Source organism: Canis lupus, chromosome 6, assembly GCF_048164855.1.
Source record: "Canis lupus baileyi chromosome 6, mCanLup2.hap1, whole genome shotgun sequence".
Classification (NCBI taxonomy): domain Eukaryota; kingdom Metazoa; phylum Chordata; class Mammalia; order Carnivora; family Canidae; genus Canis; species Canis lupus.
Genome location: NC_132843.1, coordinates 54600753 through 54621564, shown reverse-complemented (window position 1 = coordinate 54621564; position 20812 = coordinate 54600753). Strand labels below are relative to the sequence as shown.

Here is a 20812-nt window from a genome sequence, read left to right as displayed (position 1 = left end):
TACAAAAACCTCATAAAGCAGTTACTATTTTTTATCACCTTATTTAGAAACCTGAGGAACAGGAAGTTAAATATTTGCTCCTGGCCACACACAGTGGCTTCAGAGTTCTAGCTCTGAAGAACCACTGCATTATACTACCTCTCAATACAGTCAACAGAAATGTTTTTTGGAAAGAAAGAGGAAAATGAAGGGGGAGAGAAAATCAGAGGATGAACTGGGAAAAAAAAAAAAAAACAACCATTAATCAGTAAATAAACCATAGGGTTTTAATAATGTGGTATTAACCATGTTATATTTCTTTAAGAAGAAAATATACCTAAGAATCCTATTATCCAAATGAAATTGTTGTGAAGACAAACAATGCTCAGCAAGTACCTGCAGCCATCATCTCTAATACACATCCTCCAGGGTCTACTCCCTCTTCTTTCAACAATAGTTCAGACTGTTGTCAGAGGAGCCCAGCCCAGCCCTACTCCTTAGGTCGTGTGATCTGGCCCGAGCCAATCAGTACACTTCATCCTGTGGAACCAGGGATTGGCCCACGAATGAGCACAGATCCACACCTGATCAATCAGAGTGAACTTCAGGAGTCTTTCTGAAACTTCTGGGAGGAAGATTCATTTATTTCTGCTGGACAAAGTAGGAAATCCCCTGGAGGCTGATAGCTGTCATACTGCAGTCCTTTGAGGCCCAAGAGCAGAGCCAACAGCAAAGAAGCAAAAGTAAAAAAGGAAAGAGTTCAGCATCATGGTTCATTCCAACAGTTTGAACCACGGGTACCTTATTTCCGAAATATTCAAACATGTAAACTAATTAATTCACTTTTTTCCCCAAGGTCGTGTAAGTTAAGCTTTCTGAAATTTACACCTGAAAGAATACTCATCTAGGTAACAGTACCAGGAAGTCAGGTGAGTATGGGAGTTGAGTGTCAGATCCCAAAGGTAGAATTAGCTAAACTGACCAGGGAAGAGAGAGGGATGGGCAGCGCCCTCTGCTGTAGCCCAGGAAGTTGGCAAACTTCCTAACCAGTTATAAATTAGCCAAGTAAACTCTCACCTCTTTTAATATTGGTCCCAAACCATGTACTTACAGAGGCTGAATAACTAGGTAACTTGGTAGGACAATTTCCGGATGTTGGGGTGTGTTGATAATCTTTTGAGACCTGTAGGGGGTCCTACAGAAAAGAGACTAGCTTTCAAGAAGGTAGGGAGGAAAGAAAAACCTGTTTTGATGAGAAAGGTCCTCTCTGCTTGTAGCCAACAATTCAAGAAATTTGGGAATCCAAATAATGTGGAGACCTGTAAGTTTGGGAAAGCTGAATTTCATACTCCAATCTCAAGTTAGCAATAGAAGGCACATTGGTGAAAAACAAAACAAACAGGCCCAGGACTAGGAGGTACTCTAATATTCAGGCTCCTGCAAGCACCTGCTCTGTTCCCTGCCTAAAGAAAAATTCTTCCTAATTTTACAATTACAGTTCGATGCAGTCTGGGCCAGTGAGCATGTCAGCTGTGCCTTCCTGCCCTAGATTCTGATAACTAAAGGAATGAATTATCAGCCATGTAATCCTCCTGGCTTCAATATATCCTAGGCCTTAAATCTCAGAAATTTTATCCCCATTTCTCTTCAGCTGCCCATGGCTTCTGAGGACAAACAATATTCTACCAATATCCACAGTTATCACTTGTCATTCTCCTTCTCCAAATATCTGCTCCTTCTTATTCTAATAACCCCTGTGACTTCCAGGGGCATTCTCTTGCCAGCCTTGAGATACAACATCCCACTCCCTGACGTCACCCTCCAATCCTACCACCTTTTCCTCATCATCCTGGTATGTTAGTTTCCTTTTATCTGAGGTTTTGCTTTCTGTGGTTTTGGTTATCCACTGTCAACTGCAGCCCAGAAGCAGATGAGCCTCCTTCTCATGCTATACCATGGTGCCTGTGTCATTCACCTCACTTCTCATCACAGAGGCATTTTATCATCCCACATCATCACAGGAAGGATGACTACAGTATAGTAAGATATTTCGAGAGAGACCACATTCACACAACTTTTATTATGGTATATTGCTATAATTATTCTAATTTATTACTTATTGTTATTCTCTTGCTGTGCCTAATTTATAAATTAAACTTCATCACAGGTATGTATAGAAAAAACACATATACGTAGGGTTTGGTACTACACATAATGTCAGGCATTCATCGGGGCTCTTGGAGTGGGTCCCCCACAGATAAAAGGGGACTGCTGTACACTCTTTCTCCAATTTCAGTAAACTCTTCATTCCTCTGGCTTGCTCATTCCTCTGGCTTGCTCATTTCCTTTCCATTCTCAGTCCATCTTTTGTCTTTTTTTTTATTCTGGGCACAAGTTCAGATTATATTTCCCCAAGGCCAAGGCCTTTGTTTGTTTCTGTTTCCCCAAGGCCAAATGATTGACTTCTGATCAATCAATGGAATGGAAATGCAAAAAATGTGTGACACTTTCAGGCTTGTCCTTAAAAACTTCCTTCACTCAGGCTTATTCCTCTTCCCCATCTGCTGGAAGAATAAAGAGGATTCTAAAGTCCATGGCCAACCATGTAAAGCGGGATGCCCCCCACCTCCTACCACCAGCACCTCAGTGACCTTCACTGAATTAAATTGTTGTTTGTTAAGTTATGGAGTTGACCTCTGGGGTGGAATTGGGATTGAACTGAAACTCTGGGATTGTTTGATATTTGGTTAACGTTTCCTAACTAATACAGCAATCAAAACTATTCATATGAGATTATACAATCCTTTATTTCAACCTATCTTCTCAAAATTTCCCTTCTGTTCCCTTGACTACATTTGCTGCCTCCCTGGAAAAAACTCATCTCAGCTCAATTCCATTGTCTGGTTTCTCAGCTTTATTTTAGCTGAAAGGTACAAAAGTAATGCTACCTTTTAGCTATAGAGTAGAAGAGTCATTCACAAGACCAAAAGGACTGGTAATGACTCAGGTGACCCCCAGCACCTCACAGGACCTCCTACCAGTCCACTTATTTTGACAACTTCCCCAATGATTCTTGATCTCTAGGAAACATTCAATATTAACTGGTCATTCCGCCCCCCCGCTCCTTGAACCGATCTCTTCTGTTGGCTCTCACCATACCGTTTTCCAAGTCTGCCTACCTCTCTTTTACTCCTTAGATTCCTTCTCAGTTTCTCATTCTGCCCCAACTCTTTATTTCTCCATTAGCCTTTAAATCCTGTATTTTCTTCCATGCTTTTATCCACTGGAGGCAATTTCATCTACTTCCATGATTTCAACTACCACGTATACACTGAGAGCTGTAAAACATATTTCCAGTCCAGACAAGTCTTGAAATTTAACCCTATTGACATCTCCAATAGGCACCAAAAAATGTATCTGAAACCGAAATCATCACCTTTTCCCCTAAAATCTGCTTCTTCTTCCCCTGCACTCCCTTTGTCAGGGTATGTCCTGAGCCATTGCCTGGAAAGAGAACTCCCTTCTCCCAATTCCACAACTATTTATAACTCTTCCTACCCTCTAAATGTATTTTGGATCTTTCCTGTCTACATGCCAGTTGCTACCAACATTTGTATTTTACCTGAATCATTTCAAAAACATCTTCACCAATTTCTACATTTCTAGTTTTACTCCTCCAAATCATCCCATATGGCCGACACACATCTTTCCACCATACAAATCAGATGATATCCCTTCCCTAAAAACTGTTCAATGGCTTCCTACTACCTTTGAGATAAATAGTTCTCTGTCTCTTCTCAACTCTAGACACTTTTATCCAACAACTCTCTGGACACTTTTACTTCCTTCTCCCACAGTAACTCATATTCAACATATCTACCCTTACTAACTGAATCCAAATCTGAGTTTCTCACTATAATTCCTTCTCCATGGAGAGCACCATTATCTCACCTGTCCTAAATCAGATATCTAAACAGCATTGCTGATGATGACAAGTCCTCTCCCCAACATCCAGTTCATCACAAATCCTCCTCAGTGCATCAGCTTCTCCTCAAATCCAGCACAAACACCAAGCCCAGATCACCATAATCTCTTGTCTGCAACAGCCTCCTAACTCATCTCCTTTTTCTAACCTTGTCCTCCCTTCAAAACCTTTTACATACAGGCAGACTCATCTTGCTAAAATTTATGATTGTACTTGAAACCTTACAATGATACTCCATGGCTTTCAGCATCACAAAAAAAAAAAAAAAAAAAAAAAGCTTCAGTAGAGCTGAGGCCCTAGTGAAGGAAGATGAAAAAATAATTAACAACATAAGAAGATAATAGATAATGTCAAGACACAAGAGAGGGAAGGTGATTTTAGATCTAATGGTCAGGGCCAGTATATTCCCGAAGTGACATTTCAATGTGACCTGAAGGACCAGAAGAAAGTTGCCTTGAAAAAAAAAAAGAGGTAGACTTCAGTTTGTTTACTTACCATCATCCCCCATGGGCTGTGAGGTCCCTGAGGATAGGACCCATGAATTATTCATCTTTCAGTTCTAAACATCTACCACAGTTTTTTATACTCTTAGGTTTTGAATACTTAACTGATGAGTGAAGGGATGAATTAAGGTTGCATTTAAATTATCGGGCAGTGTAACTTTAAGCTAATCGTGTGCTCACATTTTTTTGTATAAATGTTGACATCAACTTGTGGAAATTTCAAGCCAACAAATTTCTGGGCAGCCATAAATGAACAAGATAGTCTTTAAAGAGGGGTTTTGCTTTCCTTAAATCCTTCTAAAATATTTCAGAGCAGACTCTGTACAGCAGGATCTTTTATAACCAGGAGCCCAAAGGGAATATCACAATGGATGAACCATCATAGCACAGGGTATTTCAGCCCCACCAACCATAAAAAGCAGCATCAGTTAACAGTCTGGGCTCCAAGGGTCCCTGGCTTTGAGCTTCTTAATCGGCAAAAACTTCAAACCAACCTCAGACATTCATATTCGTAAAGAAAATGATTTCAAATAGGTATGGTTCGTTTCTGCTAAGTAGCAAAAAGTAATAAAAGATTTTCTAAAATATACTGTACTGCCTGTAATTACAGAACTTGATCCTGGAATATAAGATATTTAGGTTCATAACCCCTTACTTGCAAAGTAAAAGGTTTGGGGGTTTTAAAAATTTTTTAAAGATTTTATTTATTTATTCATGAGAGACACATAGAGACAGGCAGAGACATAGGCAGAGGGAGAAGCAGGCTCCCCACAGGGAGCCTGATGCAGGACTCGATCCCAGGACCCCGGGATCACAACCTGAGCTGAAGGCAGACATTCAACCACCGAGCCACCCAGGTGTCCAAAAGGTTTTTGTTTAAAACAAATAGGGGCACCTAGGTGGCTCAGTCAGTTAAGCAGCAACTCCTGATTTCAGCTCAGGTCATGATCTCAGAGTGGTGAGATCAAGCCCTGTGTTGTGCTCTGCACTGGGCCTGGAGCTTGCTTAAGATTCTCTTTCTCCCTCTGATCTGCCCCTCCCCTGCCTCTCTCTCTCTCTCTCTCTCTCTCTCTCTCTCTCTCTTTCCTTCTCTAAAAACATTTAAAATAGAAAAGTAAAACAAATAAACAAAACAAAACAAAAATTTAGCAGCAAAATATAACCTGATATGAAAATGTTTATCTCTCATTTAATCCACTTAGTGTGATGATTGTTCATTTGCTTTAATGAAGAAACATAACGTGTTTAATTAAAGGGTGCTGACTCTTGACCCCACATGAATATTGGGTAATATAGGATATATGCAATATATTTTTCTTCTAAAATTCAAAAATATACTTTTCTTCTAAAATCCAAAAAATATACTTTTCTTCTAAAATCCAAAAAATTCTGACATTAATGGCACAGCTGGCCCCAAGTGTTTTGGGTAGGGATCTATATTCTGTTATAAGACTCACCCAATTCTATTATCTTGAATTAAAGACTTCCATACTGTGTGGGCTTTGAAGTACTCAATGAAAGTAAAGTCACAGAAACACAATTAGCATTATTTCAGCATTTGGAAGCAATATATAATCGAAAACTGTTCTGAATTTCCTTTCAGATTGGTTTTAAAATATGCATTCATGCCACTATACTATTGCTTTTCCAATAAATATAAACTTCTATGAGCTAGAGCTTCCGATCATGAAGAAAGTTTTATGTATAAATCCATGACACATCAAGCCTTAATCTGGGCATTGCAATCTTCAGAATAATTTGCCAAAGCTTCTAATTTCCCCAAACGTTTCATTGTTCTCATTTGATAACTTTTGTAATTTTCTTACATTTTTATATTTTTATTCCGAAAGTTTCAAGAACAGCACCTGCCTGCTGAAAGCAAGGGAAATACTGTTTGCAGGGCACACATCCAGTACCCAGATGCAAACCTCTTTATGGAAATTACTTCTAATTCTCACAATCATCCTACAGATATATTTTTTATTCTTCTTTTCTATTCTTTTCATCATACAACTCAGGTTCAGTTTGTCCCAGGTCCCAGTGCTACTAAGTGACAGAGCAGAATTTGAACCCAGTAATGTCTAGTTCCAAAGTCTTTCTTCCAAAACGTCAGGGGCAAATAATTGGCCCAGGCTCCAATCTCATTCTCAACTTGAGCACAAATGAAAAAAGACTTTAGGGCTGCTTCATCTGTGGTACAAATGGGAGCGTAATGTTGTTGTTGTTTAATGCCTATGCCAGTAATTTTATAGTATCTCTACACTTCCATAAAATGAAGATAGGATATCTGGTTTTAAAAGATTCAACTTTAAAGGCATATAAGATAACAATCGATGTGATTTTGGTTTTGTTTTATTTTTTAATGAATACATATAATTGAGTAGGCTTATCAACATATACAACAAAATCAGATGTTTAATATTCACCCACCTTTTAGAAGCACCAACTACATTTATTGGAAATATGATTATACAAGTTGTAGAGAAAGGCTTATGCCTCATAACAACATAGCACAAAGAGACAGAGATGAAGATCATTAATGATTTTAATTATTTTAAGGCCCATTAAAATTAGAGAAATATCAAAGCACCCACAATGTTAAGGGTTTATTATTATAGCATTTTAGAGTTAACTAGTTCATACCTTTCAATCACAGCAAGTTATTAGCAGTGAAGGGATGAACCCTCTTAAGAGGATTTTTATTTCAATGATACAGTGTTACGGACAAGACAACCTAAGTTTAAAAAAATTAGTAGCAAGCGCTAGTTGAGTTAATCAGTTAAAGACAAACTGTGCCCTTGGGAAGCTAAATGAAAAAGCAACAGTAAAGCTTACAGAACTTAGCTCGTACAATTTGCCTTGAAGGCGGAAGATTGGTTCCCTGAAATAGCAAAGAATTATATGCTTTAGTTCAGAAAAAAGTTTTTAAAATAAAGTCTGTTATTACCTCTTCTCCTTTCAAAACAATGGAAAAAATTCTAGAGCAGAGGTTTCAATTTGTTCAATAATTGTACCTCTGAATTTAAAAAAAACGTAAAATCATCATTGTTTTGACTTGAAAAGAAATAACAATACAAATATTCATTATCACATAAAACATAAAAGAAACAGCAAACTGTCAGAGTTAATGCAATCTCTGCAGAGCGCTATTAGTTAGAGACAGCGGGTCAGCCCAAAACACAAAAACCTAAAAGATCAGATCTTCTTAGGAATTAACATCTTCATTAACCAACAGGAATTTTTTGTGGCAGAGATTCAATCCAACAACTGCCATCTTTATGAGCTGTCCCTTCACTGTTACCAAGCTGTGCAAATGTGTGAACTAGTCAGCAGCACCAGAAGCTCATGCAACTACTCACCGTATTTTAACCTTGAACTGACTCACAGATTTGATGTTAAATCAAATTTAGGGGTAACATAAGCAAGCAAAGTAGGACACAAAGAGTCAATTGTGAAAAGCAGAGCAAATAGCAGAAAAGTTATCTAAAATAAATCATAAAGTGCATAAAATAGCAAAAATAAATAAATAAATAAAATGCAACACACTCCAAAAACCTTACAAGCAAAAACAAAACAAAAAGCTGCATTTTCAGCAAAGTTTGCACACGATTATTTTGCATTAAAAAATAATCAAGCGACTGAGTTCCAATTCTCTGGGGCAGGCATGCACTGATTATTCTAAAAATTCCTACCTGATTTCCAATTGTGTTTTTCTTGTGAACCTGACTGCTCCTCTGTTGAGCACTGAGAAAAGCAAAGGAGACCATCGCTGAAGAAACTCATGAGATTTTTTTTGGAACAAGTAACACATATTAAAATATATACAGGTTTTCAAAATGTATCAACAACTCAGGCAGAGCAAATACCAAAAATCCAGGCCAGTTTAAGTCTGGAAGCAAGACCAGCTCAGGGGAATTAGTACCAATTAACCACACCAAACCATAAACATAAATCACAGGATAAAAAGTTGTATTGCCACATTAATCACATGAGTCTGTGCAAGGACTTCGGGTATTCTAGGAGGTATACAGAATAGCTGCAGTGAAAATGAACAGTTCACATTCATTGAGTATGTTATGTTCTAAGTGTTTTACAGGTATTAGTGACTTTGATTTAAATTTTTATTTTAACTCCATGAAGTAGTTACTATTATTCTTCTCATTTTATAGGAGGAGAGAATGAGTCACAGAGAAGCAAAGTGGCTTTCCCAAAGTTCCTCAGCTAATAAGTGGTGGTATCAAGTCATCTGATTCCAGATCCCAAACTCGTGCTATTATCCAGTCTCACTGCTTTGAATTCCACAACATTCTGACAGTTCCCATAGTGATCTCCAGCTTGGACCTATATCCCCTAACTCCAGACTCATAAATGTTTTGGACAATTCACCCTCTCCACTTGGATGTCTAATGGGCATCTCAAATGTAATAGGCCAAAACTGAACTTGTGATCTCCTTCCTAAAACCTGCTCCACCACAGTTTTCCCCTCCTCAGGGGCAATTCCATATTTCCAAGTGCTTAAGCCAAAATCCTCTTTTTCTCTCACACTCCATATCCAATCATGACCAAATGCTATTGACTCTACTTTTTTAAATGTATTCAAAATTCAGGTGACTGGTGGCTTGGTTGGTTAAGCGTCCAACTCTTGGTTTCAGCTAAGGTCATGATCTCGGGATCATTAGATCAAGCTCCACATTGGGCTCCATGCTCAATGGGAAGTCTGCTGGAGATTCTCTCTCTACCTTTGCCCCACTAATACTCCTATTTTCTCTCTCAAATAAATAAATAAATAAATGTTTAAAATAAAGTAAAATTTATTTAAAATTCAACATTTTGGGGCACCTGGCTGGCTCAGTTGGTGGAGCATGCTGACTCTTGATCTTGAGATTATAGATTCAAGTCCCATGATGGCTTTACTTCTACTTAAAAGTAAAATCTTTTAAAAATTAATTAATTTACTTAATTAAATAAAATTCAACATCTTTTTACCACTCCCAATTGTTACCACATTAGTCCAAGCCATGGTTATCTTATTGTTTTGATCACCTATTTTGGTCTCTGCTTCCACACTTGTCCCCCAAACATCAATCCTTAACACAGAGGCCAAAGTGATCCTTTTTTTAAAAAAAGGGGCCTTCTGCCATTCTGCTCAAAACATTCTATACTATTATGCAATACTATTCTACCCAGGGTGAAAGTCCTTACCATGGTCCATAGGCCCTACTCAACTGACCTCCCACCCTCTGCCTCTTTAAATCATCTACTCTCCCCAACTTGTTCATGGAAGAGGTCCAGCCACACAGACTCCTTTCTTTTTTTTGGACCTGCCAAGCATGCTCCCACCTCAAAACCTTTATGCTACCTATTCCCTTTGTCTAGAATATGCATCCTCCATACATCGGCATGGCTCTCAGCATCACCTCTTTGAAGTCTTTTTTCAAATTTATCTTTTCAATGAGACCTACCATGATGACCCTATTCAAAATTGCATCCCTCCCTTCCAGTAGTCTCATCCTCTTTATACTGTTCTATTTTTCTCCATAGCACTTTATGCCTTCAAACATACTATATAGTTTACTGATTTCTGTGTGTATTATTTTCTGTCTTCTTCCATTACAACATAAGCTCTTGTGAGCAAAGGGTTTGTCTGTTCCATGCCCCCAGTGCCTAGAAACTATGTGGCACCCAGTTGGCTTCAACAAGCATCTGTTGAATAAGAAGTCCAATGAGATTGGTATCATTACAACATGAGCATAGAGGGATTAAGAGCTAGATATGACCCCAAAAATTTAACTCCAGAGCCCAGATATTTATGTGCTATGTTATTCTATATCTCAAAAGAATGAAGGCTTTCTTTGAGTAAACACTTATTGATACAAGAAATCACAAGTCATTGTGGTAATTCTGAAAAGCAGACCCTCTCATTAGTTGTTTAATAGTTTTTAGAAGCTGTTTTAGTGATGAAATAGTTTAAAATAGAGAAAATGTAGATTAAAGTCATTAATCAGCCATTTAAAGTGATGGGATATTGTGGTTCAGTAGCAGATCACAAATCACACATTTAGAACAGCTGTTCAAAATAGCAATCTCCTATAATCTACTGTGATGTATTTAAGCTGCTTCTCTTCACTCTCAGGAAGAAACATATACTACATTCAAATGAGGTTGAGGAAGGCATGAGTGGTAAAAGGGCACACAGTATTTGATTACTAAAGACATTTTATGTGTATTTTTTGTTTTGCTTTTCAATTTGCTAATATCAGGGTCTGACCTTCTTTCCTGTTTGTTATTTTCCTAGTTTTTAGTTAAATGCTTGCTTCTCTTAGTCACTATGAAATTCATCTCTCTCCAACCATTTCTCTACATAATCCAAATCTACATTATTCGGGTTTTTGTGGTGAGGTTGTAAATACAATAAAGTTTGTGTCAGGCTATGGCCAGGGGTCGATGTGCCCACTGCCCTCTCGCTGCCCACAACGCCTGGAAGCATGGAGTACATCTAAAGTATTTCTCTTCTGAGGCTTCAGATCTTGGCCATGCTTTTTTCCTCTGGGGCCTGAAGGATCCGCCCCTTCAGGGAAGAGCTGGGACCAGCTACTACTGTAGTGTGACCATGCCACCTTCACAGCTATGGTCAACATTTCCAAGTACCATAATTGTTCAGGATTTTCTTAAGAGGAAATGTTTTTAAATAAATCACTTACTAATGGTGATAATTTCAAACTATAATAGACCCACAGGTGTTTAAAGCAAACTATAGGGGACCCTTGAATTATGTGTAGATTCCCCTTAAAATCACATAGGAGAAAAATAGAACATAAAGCAAAAGTTAGAGACTGTTGATAATTCTCTGTGCAAAGAATATGGCCATACAGAGCACAGTGTCATATCTAAAAGTGAGTGTATGTGTGCAGACAGAGACAAGGGGTGAGGGATTAGACTAATTTCTTAGGTTCCCCTTAGATCCAAGATTACTTGAGATGCAAAGTTATTCTCAGAAGCTTATGACCTACACAGTAGATAAAGAGATTTTCCACTGACAGAACCTTTATTTACTAAATAATCATATTTAGGATCTACCATATTCTAAGAATATGTAGGAGTAAATAGAGATATATTTTATAAGCCAATATCCAGTATTAGTGTTAAAAAATGGGGTGCCTGGGTGGCACAGTTGGTTGAGCATCTGACTCTTGGTTTCAGCTCAGATCATGATTTCAGGGTTGTGAGATTAAGCCCTGTGTTGGGCTCAGTGCTTATCACAGAGTTTGCTTCAGATTCTCTCTCTCCCACTCCCTCTGCCCCTCCTGCTTATGTTCTCTCTCTCTCTTTCTCAAATAAATCATCAATAAATCTTTTTTTAAAAAGCCCAAATCCTAAATTAACTTTACTTTTGACCTAAAGAATAATCTTTTCACAGCAACTGGCTCCATAAAGACAAAGATACTTATTAAAGATGTATTTAGTACTTGAAGTTACTACATAAGCAACACAATAAAAAATAAACTGTCTAGTTATAAAGCATTCTTTATAATAATTTTTATGTATGCTGTGATGATTGAACTAAAAACATTTCAAAATATTTATTTAAAAATGGGAGGACTCCTGGGAAAACAGCAGAGTAGGAGGATCCCAAGTTCACTTGGTCCAAGGAACACACCTGGATAACAGCCACATCAGTGCAACCACAGCAGAGAATAACCCAAAGACTGGCAGAATAGACTTTCCACAGTTCATCAGAGAGAGGACGTCACATCAAAAAATGTAGGGGGCAAAGATGCCATGGGGAGCCAGACTCCTGGTGAGACTAAGCAAAAATGCGAAGGACTTCATAAGCACAGAGAAGACCTTATACCAAGGATCCCAGGCACAGGGGATCTACAGGAGGAATATAAGTCCCCATAACAGCTGGCTTTGCAAACCCTTGGAACTTAACTTTGTGAGTTTTTTGGGTTTTTTTGTTGTTTTTTGTTTTGTTTTGTTTTTTTACAACCAGTGAGACTTAACTCTGGAACTTAAAAAATTGGCAGACTCAAGTCTGGGAGCTATGGAGAGAGATAAGAATCTGAATCCCTGCCCCTAATGAGACAGTACAACAAACAATCCCACCTAGATACAGCATAGAAGCAGCAGTTTGAAAAGGCACAAGGGGTTATGGGAAGGAGATTTATTTACTAATTTCAGAATGCATGCTAGAGGGGCAGAGATCTTTAGGAGAGTTCTCCAAGAACAAAAGAGCTATAAAATGCCATTTCTTCCTACCTGCCTACCCCTACCCCAAGCCTAGATCTTGACATCTTGATCAGACATCTTGGAAACCAATACGCTCCACCTACCTTGCTGACACTGTGCACCCCACCCCTGCATTCTCTTGTGAATTCACCCCATCCAAAACCCTCCACTCTGTAGGAGTCCTCCCAAAGTGGCTCCTACTGCATCTCATCCTGCAAGCAGCCCCAACAGGGACTGGCACCACTCCAAAGTGACTCCTGTCCTGGTGAGAGAGGAAGATAACCACACTCCAACTCCACTGCAGCCCTAGCAGCCTGGCCTTACAACTGACAGTGTAGAGAGAGTGCCCTGCTGATCAGTGCATTTGCAGTCCCAATGGTATGGGGGAAGGGGTCTTTGTCTAACTGCCAGCCCCACCCACCAATAAAAACCTCCAGGGAGGCAGCACAGAGGGAAAGCCCTGCAGTTTGGGGTCAACCCTAACAAACAGGCTGAGAGGGCAGGCCTCTGGTCTGACTGCCCCATCACCCAACTACAAGTCCACAGGCACCCCTGGCTGGCCCCTTAACAGCACAGGGACCAAATCTTGCCCACAACAGGTAAAGTGAGCCATTGCAGTTGACTGGACTGAAGGCAAAGAAGGCTGCCACAATATTAGGGCACATGAAACCCACACAGGAGACACCTCTGGAGTGCCTGGTTCTGCTGAACAGAAGACGTTGTGCTACAGGGCACCACAGGCTTCTACCTCATAAAACTACTACTTTTAAGATCCAGGAGACATAACTGCTTTTCCTAATACATAGAAACACAGACAAAATGAGGAGACAGAGGAATACGTCACAAATGAAAGAACAGGACAAAATCACCAGGAACAGAGCTAAATGAAACAAAGACAAGAATATGCCTGATTAAAAAAAAAAAAAAATCAAAGTAATTACACCTACTGGACTTGAGAAAAAAATGGAGGATCTAGTGAGACCTTCAACAAAAAGATAGAAGATATAAAAAAGAACCAATCAGATGAAGAACTCAATAAATGAAATAAAAAATACACTAAAGGAATCAAAAGTACAGTTGAGGAGGCAGAAGAATGGATCAGCAAGCTGGAAGACAGAGTACTGGAAAGAAACTAAAATGAACAGAAAAAAAAAAGAATAATAAAAAATGAGAATAGGTTAAGGGAACTCATTAAGCATAATAATATTTGCATTTTGGGATCCCAGAAAGAGAAAAGAGAAAGGAAGGAGAAAATTTATTTTAAAAATTAATAGCTCTAAACTTCCCTAATCTATGAAGGGAAACAGGTATCTGATTTCAGGAGGCACAGAGAGCCTCCAATAAAAATCAACCCAAGAAGGTCCACCTCAAGACACATAATAATTAAAATGGCAAAAAATAGTGATAAAGAGAGAAGTTTAAAAGCAGCAAGAGAAAAGAAAACATTTTTTTTTAAAGATTTTATTTATTCATTCATGAGAGACATAGAGAAAGAGAGAGGCAGAGACACAGACAGAGGGAGAAGCAGGCTCCATGCAGGGAGCCCAACATGGGACTCGATCCTGGGTCTCCAGGATCAGGCCCAGGGCTGAATGCGGCACTAAACCACTGAGCTACCTGGGCTGCCCCAAGAAAACATTTACATACAAGGGAAACCCGGTAAGGCTCAGCTGATTTTTTTCAGCAGAAACTTTGCAAGCCAGAAGAGAGTGGCATGATATATTCAAAGTACTGAAAAGAAAAAAAAACTACAACCAAACATACTTTACTCAGTATGGCTATCATTCAGAATAGAAGGAGAGATAAAGAATTTCCCAGACAACAAAAGTTAAAGGAGTTCATCACAAATAAACCAGACTTACAAGAAACATTAAAGGGAATCCCTTGAATGGAAAGAAAAGGCCATACTCAGGAGTAAGAAAATTGTGAAAGGAAAAAAATTTCACAGTTAAATATAAACATAATAAAAGTATTAGATTAATCACTCATAAAACAAGGTTGGAGGTTAAAGCACAAAGGCAGTAAAATCAGATCTATAAAAAATCAGTCAAGAGATTCATGAAATAAGAGGAGATAAAGTATGACATCATATACATAAAACATGGGAGGGGGAGGAAAACTAGTGCTTTTAGAATGAGTTCAAACTTAAGTGACCATCAACTTAATTTAGACTGCTTTATGCATAAGATGTTATATATGAGTGTAAGGGCAGATGCAAATTAGAAACCTATAACACATATGCAAAAAATAAAGAGCAATCTAAGCATATCACTAAAGAAAGCCATCAAACCACAAGGGAAGAGAGCAAAAGAAGTAAGGAACAGAGAACTACAAAAACAACCAGAAAACAAGTAACAAAATGGCAATTAGTACATACTAATCAATAATTAGTTTGAATATAAATGGACTAAATGCTCCAATCAAAAGACATTGTGTGACCGATGGATTTAAAAAAAAAAAAAAAAGGCAAGACCCATCTATGGGCTACCTATAAGAAACTTATTTCAGACCTAAAGGCACAAGTAAATTGAAAGTGAAGGGATGGAAAAAACATATACCATGTAAATGGAAGCAAAAAGAAAGATAGGATAGCAGTATTTTTATCAGACAAAATAGACTTTAAAATAAAGACTGTAAATAAGAGACAAAGAAGGACACTACATAATGATAAAGGCAAAAATCCAACAAGAGGATATAACAGTTGTAAATATTTGTAGACCCAACATAAGAACTAAATACATAAAGCAACTATTAACAGACATTCAGGAAGAAACTGACAGTAATACAATAGTAGGGAACTTTAACACCCCACTCACATCAGTGGATAGATGCTCCAGGCAGAATATTAACAAAGAAATAGAATCTTTGAGTGACACATTAAACTAAATGGATCTAGGGATCCCTGGGTGGCTCAGCAGTTTAGCACCTGCCTTTGGCCTAGGGCGTGATCCTGGAGTCCCAGGATCAAGTCCCACATCAGGCTCCCTGCATGGAGCCTGCTTCTCCCTCTGTGTCTTTGCCTGTCTCTCTTTCTGTGTCTCTCATGAATAAATAAAATCTTAAAAAAAAATAAATGGGTCTAACAGATAAATTTGAACATTCTATCCAAAAACACTGGAATACATTCAAGTCTACATGACACATTCTCCAGAATAGATCACATATTAGGCCACAAAACAAGGTTCAACAAATTAAAAAATATTGAAATCATATCATGGATCTTTTCTGACCACAATCGTATGAAACTAGAAGTCAATCACACCCAAAAAAAGTGCTGAAAAGAAATAACAGAATAACAGAAATAGACGGAGGCTAAATAACATGCTACTAAACAATGAATGTGTCAACCAAGAAATCAAAGAGGAAATTAAAAAATACATGGAGAGAAATGAAAATGAAAACACAGTGGTCCAAAATATTGGGGATGCAACATAAGCTGTTCAAAGAGGGACGATTATAGCAAAGCAGGCTTACCTCAAGAAGCAAAAAAAAAAAATTCAAATAAGCAACTTAACCTTATACCTATAGGAGCTAAAAAAGGAAAACAGAGCCTAATGCCCATAGACGGAAGAAAATAATAAAAAACTAGAGCAGAAAAAAATGAAATCGAGACTAAAAGAACAATAAAACAGATTAATGAAGCCAAAAGTTGGTTCCTTGAAAAAATCAACAAAATGGATAAACCTTTAGTTAGACTCATTAGGAAAAGGGAGAGATCTCAAATAAATAAAATCAGAAATGAAAAATAATAGCCCACACCACAGAAATAGAAAAGATTCTAAGAGACTATTATGGAAAACTAAATGCCAACAATCTGTACAACCTTCCAAAATTGAATTAGAAAGAAACAAAATTTGAACAGACTCATTACCAGCAGTGAAATCAAATCAGTAATTAAAACAAAAACAAAAACAAAACCCCCTCCTCCCAAAAAACAAAAGTCCAAGACCAGATGGCTTCACAGGTGAATTCTACCAAACATTTAAAGTAGAATTAATACCTATTCTTCTCAAAATATTCCAAATAATAGAGGAGGAAGGAAAGCATCCAAATTTATTCTGAGGCCAGCATTATCCTGATACTAAAACCAGATAAAAATACTACAAAAAAGAATACTACAGGCCAATATCTTTGATGAACATAGATGCAGAAATCCTCAAAAAAATATTAGCAAATCAAATCCAACAATACATTTAAAAAAATCATTCACCATGATGAAGCAGGATTTATCTATTTCAGGGATGCAAAGGTAGTTCAGTATTCACAAATCATTCGACGTGCTACATCACATTGACAAGAGAAAAGAGATAAACCGTATAATCACCTCACTAGATGCAGAAAAAGCATCTGACAAACTACAACATCCATTCATAATAAAAAACCTCTCAACAAGGTAGGTTTAGAGGGAATATACCTCAACGTAATAAAGTCCTAATATGAAAAACACACAGCTAACATTATAGTCAATGGTGAAAAACCAAGAGCTCCTCCTCTAAAAGCAGGAACAAGATCAGGATGTCCACTCTCATCACTTTTGTTCAACATAGTACTGGAAGTTTGAACCACAGCAATCAGACAAGAAAAGGAAGTAAAAGCCATCCAGATTGGTAAGGAGGAAGTAAAGCTGTCATTATTGGCAGATGACATGATACTATATATAGAAAACCTTAAAGAATCCACAAAAACTACTAGAACTAATACACAAATTCAATAGACTTGGGATAAAAAGTTAATATGTGAAAATTTGTTGTGTTTCTATACACTAATAATGAAATGGCAAAAAAGAGAAATTAAGAAAACATTTACAATTTACATCATTTACAATTGAACCAAAAAGAATAAAATACTGGAGGTGCCTAGATGGCTCAAGTTGGTTAAGCATCTGACCCTTGATTTCAGTTCAGGTCATAAGTTCAGGGTCATGGGATGGAGGCCTGTATCAGGCTCTGTGCTGGGCATGGAGCCTGTGCATGATTCTTTCTCTCCATCTGCCCTTACCCCCTGCTCTCAAATATAGTAATAAACTTAACCACAGTGATGCTCATGGATCAGAAGAACCAATATTGTTTAAATGTCCATACTACCCAAAGTAATCTACACATTTCATGCAATCCCTATCAAAATATCAGCAGCATTTTTCACATAACTAGAACAAATATTACTAACACTTGTATGAAATAACAAAAGACTCCAAATAGCCAAAGCAATCTTGAGAAAGAGAAAGAAAGATGAAAGTGTCACAATCCTAGGTCTTAAGATACACTACAAAGTTGTAATCATCAAAACAGTATGGGACAGGCACAAAAACAGACACATATATCACTGGAACAGAAAAGAGAGGCCAGAAATAAACCTATGTTTTTATGGTTAACTGATCTATAACAAAGGAGACAAGAATTTACAATGGGAAAAAGATAGTTTCTTTGACAAATAGCATTGGGAAAACTAGACAGCTGCAGGCAAAAGAATGAAACTGGATCACTTTCTTACATCATACACAAAAATAAACTCAAAATGGTTTAAATACCTAACTGTGAGACTTGAAACCATATAATTCCTAGAAAAAAAACATAGGTGCTAATTTCTTTGACATCTACCATAGAAACATATTTTCTAGATATGTCTCCTTTGGCAAGGGACACAAAGGCAAAATTAAACTATTGGGACTATGCCAAAATAAAAAGCTTCTGCAGAGCAAAGGAAATCATCAACAAATGAAAAGAAAAACTACTGAATAGGAGGACATATTGCAAATGATATATTCAATTATAGGTACATATACAAAATATATAAAGGAACTTATACAACTCAACACCCAAAAACCAAATAATCCAATTTTTAAAAGGGCAGAAGACCTGATTAGACATTTTTCCAAAGAAGATATAGAGATAGCCAAAGGACACATAAAAAGATTTTCAAAATAACTAATCATCAGGGAAATGCTAATCAAAACCACAATATGATATCACCCACACCTGTCAGAATGGATAAAATAAAAAACAGAAGAAATAACAAGTGTTGGCAAAGATGAAAAGAAAAAGGAAACCTCATGCACTGCTGGTGGGAATGTAACCTGGTGCAGCCGCTGAGGAAAACAGTATGGAAGTTCCTCAAAAAATTTAAAATAGAATTACCATATGATCCAGTAATCCCATTAAAGGGTATTTACCCAACAAAAATGAAAACAATTTAAAGGATATATGCACTTTTATGTTTATTTCAGCATTATTTACAATAGCCAAGATATGCAAGCAACCCATGTGTCCATCTATAGATGTATGGCTAAAGATTTAGTATATGTACACACACACACACACACACACACACACACACTATGGATTATTACTCAGCCTTTAAAAAGAATGAAATCTTGCCATTTGCAACAACACAGATGGACCTCGAAAGTTATTATTCTAACTGAAATAAATCAGAGAAAGACAAGTACTAAATGATTTCACTCATATGTGGAATTAAGAAACAAAACAAATGAACAAAGATAAAAGAGACAATAAAACATTCTTAAATACAGAGAACCAACTGGTGGTTGCCAGAGGGGAGGTTGGTGGGGGATGAGTGAAATAGATAAAAGGGATTAAGGGTACTTATCTTGATGAGCAATGAGAAATATATAGAATTGTTGAATCATTATACTATACACTTGAAAGGAATTTTTTTAAAGAATTTAACACTGTATGCTAATTATACTTGAATTTTTAAAAATAAACTAAGAGGGATCCCTGGGTGGCGCAGCGATTTAGCGCCTGCCTTTGGCCCAGGGCGCGATCCTGGAGACCAGGGATCGAATCCCACGTCGGGCTCCCGGTGCATGGAGCCTGCTTCTCCCTCTGCCTGTGTCTCTGCCTCTCTCTCTCTCTCACTGTGTGCCTATCATAAATAAATAAAATAAAATAAAAAATTAAAAAAAGAAAAGAATTTACTAAAAATAAACTAAGAAAATAAATTAAGTTAAATTTAAAAATACAGATACAAATTAAAACGTAATCATGAGAAACCATGTAAGGACCTGCAAGTTATCTTGAGCCTTTGGACATATTCTTGGTGATAGGTACTTGGTTGGTTATATCCACAACATTGAAAATATACCTATATATAATGCTTTACCCTGATATAAGTCAAAAATTTTAGGGCACCAGTTATCTGCAAGACACTCTGTAGAAGATATAAACACAAATAACGTATCATCCTTGTCATCAGAAGCCTCCAATTTACCCAGTGTAGGTAGTGAGAAATATACACAAAACACAACATAGAAAAAATAAGCTCTATGAAAATAAATATGTGAGGATATAACAGAAAGCTAAAAAATAAGGTGCTTTTATTCCAAATGTAGGATATAATTACCTTATATCTTCTTATTCTGTGTTTGTTCTTAATTGTATAAATTTCTATTACACGCAAGTCACTGTGGAAGGCTTTGCTAAAGCTCTAACACACATAAAACTAAATGAGGTTTATTTAGTTTAATTTTCTGAGACTTAATGATTTTAAAAGTATATAAGAGGTTTAAAATTTTGTAAAAATAAGAGCACAACTGAATTCATTCAAAGAAGAAAATCTGTATTATCTTTTAGCTCAAAAATTTTTTTTACATATTGGTTTCTATCCTTGTCCATGTGCACACACAATAAGAGATTCAAATAACAAGTGCATGCCAAGGAGGTGTGTGTCCATTTTCAAATAAGTCCTATACATAGTAATTGGTCTGTATGTTCAGAGAAAAGAAAGATTATTTTGGTCTGATGTGATCTGAGATTTTCACAGAAAACTTGAAAAGAGGTTAAACTTTAATAAAGGAAGACAAGCAACTGCATTCCAAGAGAATAGGGTAGTATTAGCAAAGCCAGGAGGTAGAAAAAATGAGGCATGTAGAGAAGTTGTGGAAAGTAAAACTATTACGGCAAAATTATATAATCATAGACTCAGGTTTGTAAAATGACCTTAAAAGCCATCTAGTACAATAACTGTATGTTGAGGCCAATTATGAAGAATTTGGCCACTATATTAGAGGCAGCAAAAAGTATTCAAAGTTTCTGAGCCAGCAAATGACATGATCAAAGCAATGTTTTAGTAAAATTACCTCCCTGAAATGGGTAGT

General features: G+C 37.2%; 1 protein-coding gene across 9 annotated transcripts in view; it reads right to left on the bottom strand.

The window, feature by feature from the left end:
- The window catches only part of DNM3 (dynamin 3), a 547902-nt gene that overhangs the window by 295554 nt on the left and 231536 nt on the right, over positions 1–20812 (bottom strand). For 5 of the 9 annotated variants that reach the window (XM_072830615.1, XM_072830613.1, XM_072830617.1 and 2 more), the window contains 2 exons: positions 8160–8211; positions 7319–7348 (listed from right to left, as the gene is read on the bottom strand). In XM_072830615.1, the coding sequence (XP_072686716.1) occupies positions 7319–7348; positions 8160–8211 (82 nt within the window). The remainder of the gene's footprint in view (positions 1–7318; positions 7349–8159; positions 8212–20812) is intronic. The other 4 variants (XM_072830618.1, XM_072830614.1, XM_072830620.1 and 1 more) reach the window with 1 other exon arrangement.